Below are 8147 nucleotides of genomic sequence, written 5' to 3' on the forward strand. Positions count from 1 at the left end.
TATAGGCATTATAGATTGAAACGGAGGGAGTAATATCATGAAAAAAAGTTAGTTTATTTTTTGGGAGTGACTATTTCTCAGTCGACTGAGAACTAGTTTCGTTCAGTCACATGATATCAACAAATTTCAGTTACAACTCAAGTTGCAGCTTATGATTAGCATGAATCACAAAGCAAATCAAATGGTGCAAAACTTAACTAAGCACGAACCTAGTTCTCGCAAATCCTTTATTTTTTAAACTAAAAGAGGATAGAAATTAGTAGCTAATGATGATGGACCGCTTGCATCTATAGGCTTGACCCACCCAACCAATAGCATGCAAGAGAACTCGCAAGACATGCCAAATAAGGAAAAATCGGAAGAAAAGCTTCTTCCGTCGAAATCTAAACGGGAAAAAGGATTTGCGACCATCATATCCACTAATATCCGTGCACCTTCGCAAGGCGGACAACGTGAAGAGAAAGCTCCACCAGTCAGCAGCCGCGGCCCCACCCCCGCCGCATCGCGGCTAAACCACCGCCAAGCAAACGTCGACCGGCCAAGTGCGCATTGATTATCCGGCAGGCAGGCGCACGCCGCCGACGAAAACAGCAAGCCTGCAGCCCACGCGCGCACGGGCCGCCATGGGCGACGCCGGGGCGACGGGCGGCGTGCTCTCCCCGCCGTCCCCGCCGCCGCCGGAGCTGGGCATGGTGGCGCGCGCCGTGCAGCGGCTCGTGGCAAGAAACGACGCGCTCGACGGCGGCGAGGGGACTGGGAGCGGGATGGCGGCGTTCGAGGGCGCTGGCGCGCCGCGGATCGGCCTGGCGCAGTACCTGGAGCGGGTGCACCGGTACGCGGGGCTGGAGCCCGAGTGCTACGTGGTGGCGTACGCGTACGTCGACAGGGCGGCGCACCGGCGCCCCGCCGCCGCCGTCGCGTCCAGGAACGTGCACCGCCTGCTCCTCGCTTGCCTCCTCGTCGCCTCCAAGGTCCTCGACGACTTGTAAGTACCATCTTGATTCATTGCCTCCGCGACGAACTGAAAAAAGTGCACCCGTTCACCGCGTACTGAGCTGCATATTTTGCTCCGTTCGATCATACGCAATGCGAAATGAAAACAAAGATTTAAGATTACTGTCACACTCCCGCGGTTCTACGCCACCAAGAAGAGCCAAAGCATAACCACCATTAACTGATCATGATGCTCACTGTCACTGACTGCTACTGCTGAGATAATGCAATGCTATCGACGGAAAGATAGGGTAAGACCAACCACGTCCACATTTAGCTCTGGAAAAATGCGACCACAAAAAATCCATTGACAACAACATGAACGGGATAGGAATATACTCCCTCGATCCGTTTTCGATCAGAATCTTTGTCATGGCTTTAGTTCAAATTTCAACTAAGATCAAACAAGAATTATGCCACGGAGGTAGCACTTGGATGCAGGCCAATTATGCTTTCAAGTGAAGAAAAGGAAAGGCGTGCACTGGTTTTCATTGTGTTCAGTTACACCTCGTCACATCAGTCAATTGGTTGTTGTACTTGGGCCACGCACTCTTGTATAACGACCGGTAGGTACGTGCACTAGGTTCATGATCAATCCGTATTTATGTCGTCAAACAATAATTCAATGTACATGACAGGTACGTACGTACATTTGCAGATTAAGTGGCCCGTGTACATCATGTATGAGAGTAATACTACCTGCATAATGTCTTGATCAGACAGATCATGGATGGAACATGCATGATCATGCAAGTCAGGATGATTAATGGAATCGATAATGCAGTATTTTTTTTACTTGTTCAGCGATTTTTTACCTGTGCCAGATCGTGGTGAAATAAGTTAACTGAAGTTCAGTTAATGAAGACACTGTCTTGCAGCCACCACGACAACGCCTTCTTCGCGCGCGTGGGCGGCGTGAGCAACGCGGAGATGAACAAGCTGGAGCTGGAGCTCCTCGACGTGCTCGGCTTTGAGGTCATGCTCAGCCGCCGACTCTACGACCTCTACCACGCGCACCTCCACGACAAGGACGACACGCGGCACAGCGGCAGGGACGCCGCCGGCGTCGTCGACGAATTAGTCGAGGCCGTCGTGTCGATCAAGATTGAGGAGCGATCGGCGGACGGAGACGACGACGGTGAGTACGACACGAACGGCGCCGTGCAGTACGACTGGAACCAGGGGCCAGCGGCAGGGAACGGTGGCGCCGGCGTGCGGCGGCACTCGTCGTCGCAGGCACCGGCACGGTACTCCTTCTCGGGCCAGACTTCTGACTGACGATCAATGTGCAAATTTAACTACTACCCGGATTTGACGTGTATATAAGGATGGTTAATCAAGCCAGGTTTAACTGATGTGCAAATTTTTTATAGCATGCGATTGTACAGCTCTGTTTTAGGCACGGTTTAGAAAACAAGCTGCCCCTTCCGGAGCTTCTTCCATAATAAGCCGCTCGGCTTATTAGTTGGAGCTCCTCAACTAGTTATCCTAGGACTAATTTAGAAGCCTCAAGCCCTCTCAAAGTAATAATCCAGGTGGCTTACTGAAGAAGTTGACCAAAGTTGGCAAAAGAACTGGATATAACTAGAATTTACCACGGCTGAAATATGCATGTGACGGCATGTGCGATACGAGCCAAGAGCCCAAGAACCGTGTATCCCCTTATCTCGTCTGTATCATACGGCCTGCGAGAGAGTGTGTTTTATTTTATTTTTCTTGAAATTTGGAAAGCAAATGCAGCTAGATAGATAGGGTTGTAGAGCAAAGTTGAGTTAGAATTAGATTGAAATTAGAGCAAACATTAACAGAAAGATACATCCATCCCGCATCCTGCCCTACTTGCACCTCCTATATATAGAGATGGAAGATATCTCTACTACTTAAAAAGACTAAACTGGTTCCTTATTCTGCCATCACAATATGTTTCGTCGTTCCTTTCGTCGTCCACATGGGCCAGGCCCAATGAAACCTGCGGTCGGCACTCCCTCCCGCACCCGGCCACCCTCCTCTCTCTCCTCCTGCTCACATCTCTCCTCCGCATACGGCGCCCATCACACCGGCCGTCACGTCCTCCTCCTCGATCGCCGCCTCCACCACGCGGATCCGGCCTCAATCGCATCCCCCTCGACTGTCTCTTCCAGCACACGTCTAGGGGCATGGAGCCCGGATGCCCTCCCTAGACTGCCATCAAGATCAGCACCACAGATGCGTGGCTCGAGGCATGGGGGCCTGAATCCGGGCATAGGTGTCCGAGATTTGGGCATGGTCGCCCGGATCCGATCTTCTCGCTTGATCTTCCTTTTTTCCTGATTTTGACAAAGACTCGATTCATCCGGAACCAGCTTCTAAGGTAATGCAGATGGATTGATCTGTTTTGAGCAATTTTCGATGATCATACTCAACAAAGATGTTTCTCTGTGATTGCATTTGTTAATCCCCGCAGATCCAGTTGAAGTTGCTTGCTGAAGAAATGCAGGCAATAAACAAATTTACGTTTCTTAACTGAAACCTTGTGGTTCCCTTAGCTATCAGATCTGGAGTTGATCAGATGGATCTTTCTCAAACCAAATATGTCCGTAGCTTTCAGATTGGTGGCTGTCTTCATAAATTTATATTTTAAAGACGTTTCCATGATTTGAGGCTATACCACACAGCCTTTATATAGATTTATTTTTACAAAGTATGGACCTTTTAGGTGAGAACAAAAATATGTTGTTTTCCAGATTATATGGAGCCTGATCGGTAGTAAACACATGTATTTCTTGTTTATTTTCAGATATCTCTTTCTACATTCGCCTGCTCCCCTTTGCTTTGATAGCAGAACAATTGCAAGCCCAATAGGTGCTAATACATTGTTCGATATTCAGGTTATCAATTGCTTCAGTGGTCTCTACGTATTTCAATAGTTGGAGGCTTGGGCCACAGTTTTACGATCCTTTTACAACCATTTCTTCTGATTTTGGTTGTTAAACAAATGTAATATTTTTGTATGACATCTCTCATCTATGATGCTGCTATCAAGGGCCGCTGCACTGTTTGCACCGAGTCTCTGCTTCAAAAAAATTCTTTGTCCAGGTTGAATTTGGTATATTGGAGTTCAATCGGTCCATTTTCCCATATGTGCCAAAACCACATTAATTTGTAGTTAGAAGTATGATCTGCTGTGGGCTACCTAGCTTCACAATTTGCTTCTAAAAATATACTGTACCATGTCACCATATCATGATCCCCAGTGTTCCAGACCAAAAGGCACAAAAAGCTTTAAGAATAGCAAATCTCTCGCCCATGTCTCTCCTTTGTTTAGAGTTGGTGTGTTTGGGTTATTTAGCTGTTGCTTTTGGTTGTTATAATAAGGGTTTATTCCTTTTGATGTAGGTTGCTGGACTATGCTGCTGTTGCCATGAGTGATCGGCGTGCAAATGGTCATCGCAGTGTCGCTCCTTCTGCTCCATGATATTTGCCTTCGCTTTGGCGGCGCATCGATGGCTTGGTGAATTCGTGTTACGGTGATTCCACACCAGCTGTTGTTGATCCATTTTTCGTGTCATCTGTTGATCATGTTGGGGTGTCTTCTGCTGTTAATTCTTCTACGGATATTGATGCTCGAAGGTAGGGTTCCCCAGTGATATTACCTACTTAGCTCATTCCAATGAAGTCCATGATTTTTTTATCTGACCTGCAACATCATAATTACGCACTACTCTTGTGGTGGTGATGTTACTCTTCGAATTTCTCTAAATACGCTCTTAGAAGATGGTTAGAATTGCATTCTCAAATTTCGGTAAGAACTCTCACTTTTTATTTTCGTTTTGGGTGATAGAATTAATAAACTTTCAGATTCGTGCAGTAATGTATTCTTGGGTCTTACTTACATTTTACCTATTATTTCTATTGAAAATACGAGATTGAATGTCAAACATGCTAGGTCAGTTCATTTGCATTAATTTTTTTTAGCTCTCTGGCTCTAATTTCTCATATGTAGCAATTTTTTTTTTGATATATAAGACGAGGCATGCTCTTGCTTTTCAGGTTTTCAATGTATTATCCAACCAACATCAGATACTTTGCTGAGCTCCAAGAGACGGTTCCCGTCCTGCACTACAATTGTTTATCGCATATAGCAAACATAATTTATGGTTGCCAGTGAATCCAGATAACTCTGCTTTGCCATATTACTTTTACACTCCACAATTATTTGGTTATTTGAACTACGGATTTGAAGGGCAAATTTCTGTAGCAACTTCATTTAATTCAAATAAAGGGATTATCAAAACAAGAAGTTAAATCACACAAGCTTAACCTTAACGCTTGACAGTAGCATCTCTCTTGAGGCGTGTCAAGAAAGGGCTTAAAGATGCTTGCAATAGTTATTTTGGATACGTGGATCTGGTCCTTACGACATTGTATTTTTTAATTTGCACCTCCAATTTATAATATTGCTGTTTTAATTTTCAGATCTTCGCAAACACGATATATACATGTGAGTTTTGTTTAATCCTCAACAGACTAGCAACATCGCTGTTTGGCAACATGCCACTACTGGCTAATTTGAAATATGGCTTCAGAATTTAGACAATTAGAAGCAAAAGGTATGTTGCAGTATCGGATATCATGCTCATTCTCTACTGCATTCTGTTATCATGTGCTGGTGTTTTTCATAGCAATAAGGTTTGAGATTATTATATCTGGAGTACAACTATAGTTTAGATCGCGTTACTGCTACGATATGTATGATTTCTGTTACATGCTAATTCTCTGTAGTGGCATATTCAATAGTTTCTTTTCTCTGCTTTCCGTTGGTCTATGTAGAAGCCTATCACTTATCTTATCTATCTATGTAGAACTTCTTATCGTTGTAACAAGCTCACTTAATAACATGCCATGGTCTATCTGTATTTTTTTTTTGCTTTGCCTTTTCAAATTCTAGCTTATTCATATGAGCACACAAAACAAAACTCAGTAACATCAAATTAAGAACATCACAATTACATTTTTCAACTCAACAAGAAGAATTCAGAGCTGATTGATACAATCAGCTATAACATGCAAAGGAAATTTCGCATTTAGGAACTCAGGAAAGAGAAGCATACCAGCTGGTAGCAGATCAGCTCGATTCCCCATCTCCAGCTCCCCTTCTTCGGGAACTCACCACTTGGCAGCGAACCATTTCACCGGAGAGGGCCAGCTTCTCCTACTGTCGTATACTCCTCCACCACCATTGCTACCACTGCCACTCTCACTTCTGCCGCTGCCTTTGCCTTGAGGATGACGCCATGGAGTACCTCCTCCCCTCAACCTTCAACTATACCGCCGCTCGCTTTCCGGGATCGCTCCTCCGCCGTCCCGTCCCTAATCAGCTCGTCGAGTCTCACCAAGAAAAAGATCGATTAGAGCAGTACAGACGTGACTATGGCTGGCTCCCGTAGTCAGTCCCCTGAGACCACATCCGGCTCGAGTTCGCCGACGTCAAAGTGACAGAAAGTGGCGGAGAACAAGGCGGCGGCATGATTCCAGGCCGGTGCCGGCGGACGACAGTAATCTGATCCTCCAAATCCGGTGCAGGTAGTTAAATAGTCCTCCTGAGTTGGTGCCAATCAAAGCGGCGAGAGGAGAAGAGACCGCCACATCACACTTGAGGGCAGGGCAAAAAACACCATTTGCCTGCGCTTGCTACTCGAGTTTCACGGTGCGCGAGAGCACATGAATTACCTGTGGCCACATGTCACCCGCTTGCCATTGCCACCATCGCCGAGCTCGGCTCTGGCATGAGTGGGGTGACGCATCGACAGCCATACACGTGGAACTTGCAATAGGTCTCGATGCCGCCCCTATCGCCGCAGGCCCGGAACCGTGAAGGCACTGTTCAAGTAGATCTCGCCGCAGAGCCGGCCGCTGGACCTGAATTTTTGGGTCTATTTTTTCAACTGTGGAAGAACTGTGCACGACCGCTGAAGTAGCTACCTCTAATTCAATTATGGCATCCGCTGTAGCAGCTACCTCTAATTCAACTATTGAATTTGTTCTGCTAATGAATGTTGTGTTGTTCATAGTTCTCCTCCAGCAGGTAGTGAAAGGTGAAGTTGGCCAGCCACTCGTGGGAGTCTCCCGGTTAGCCTGTTGGAGTAGAGGTTGAGGATGGAAAACCAGTCGCCCATATTGTCTGATGTGTCGGCGGGATCTCTCCAGAGTGGTCATTGTTGCCGAGGTGCTGTAGCGGGATGCAGCGTGGAGATTTTGGCGGAGACTTCTGTTTGCAGCGTGCGACAGAAAAAGAAAAGAAGAGGAATAGACACATCGAGCCTTGCCTGTGGGCATCCTCTATCTAGATGAAGCTGGTGTAAATTGAACAGATTGCTTATGCGATGCCTGAGGATATGGAAAAGATATGTGGTGGAGAAAAAGAAGAGTGCTTGTACTTTTTCTTGATCTTTTTTCCCTTCCGGTGAAATAACCATGGCATGCTTCTACGTGATTTTCACTGAAATATTTGAAACGCAGTGCTCAACAATGCATCTCTGGTTGTTTGATATTAGAATTCAGGTGTTAGACAAATTATTTCTTTCCGCATCTAGAGTGATGTTGTATAGCTTGCTGTAGGGGTACGTACTTGGCAGGTTTACTGAGATTTCCTAATTAGCAATCAATATAGCTAGCTCGCTGCTTTGTATAAGCTGGTTCTATTTAAATACTAATATTTTAATGTGATGGAATTAAAATGCACTCAACATTGCTATTTAAATATTTGTTATAAATTTGAACTATGTGAATATTTAACAATTTGAACTATTTTTGATTTAACTCGCACTTAAATTTATGTTCAAATTCATATTGTTGATAAGTAGTTGTTGAAAATTGGGCATTGACTGAAAACTGGATCCGGACCATTTGGGAGGTTGACAAATAGGATGTGTCCTTAGGTGTATTATATTCACCATCCAAAAAGTTATGTTGTTTATCAGTCTTTCAGGCAAGTCAAATTTGTGTACCTCTTTATTTTATTGAAGTCTCTATTCAAATCTTGTTCGCAAATTTATATGAGCATCTTAGCAATTTGATTCTAGAAGCATTTGTATATGCTTGGCTCAAGATAAAGTATACTATATGTGGCTTCACATGCTTGTAACCATTTCCTTGCCCTACCCGTTTTCTTAACA

At 45.1% G+C, this 8147-nt stretch overlaps 1 protein-coding gene and 1 long non-coding RNA gene across 2 annotated transcripts; both read left to right on the plus strand.

Annotated features, from left to right (window-relative positions):
• The first annotated feature begins 554 nt into the window (after window positions 1-554).
• Window positions 555-2271, plus strand: LOC124677849 (cyclin-P1-1-like). Its single transcript, XM_047213798.1, has 2 exons — window positions 555-985; window positions 1872-2271. The coding sequence occupies exons 1-2, from the start codon at window positions 624-626 to the stop codon at window positions 2269-2271; spliced, it is 762 nt and encodes a 253-aa protein (XP_047069754.1). The 5' UTR covers window positions 555-623.
• Window positions 2272-2993: 722 nt separating this feature from the next.
• On the plus strand, window positions 2994-7405 carry LOC124678340. The gene is made up of 3 exons (XR_006994432.1): window positions 2994-3343; window positions 4369-5582; window positions 7044-7405. It is a non-coding gene; the product is annotated as an uncharacterized LOC124678340 (long non-coding RNA).
• The last annotated feature ends 742 nt before the right edge of the window (window positions 7406-8147 follow it).

Source organism: Lolium rigidum, chromosome 7, assembly GCF_022539505.1.
Source record: "Lolium rigidum isolate FL_2022 chromosome 7, APGP_CSIRO_Lrig_0.1, whole genome shotgun sequence".
Lineage (NCBI taxonomy): Eukaryota > Viridiplantae > Streptophyta > Magnoliopsida > Poales > Poaceae > Lolium > Lolium rigidum.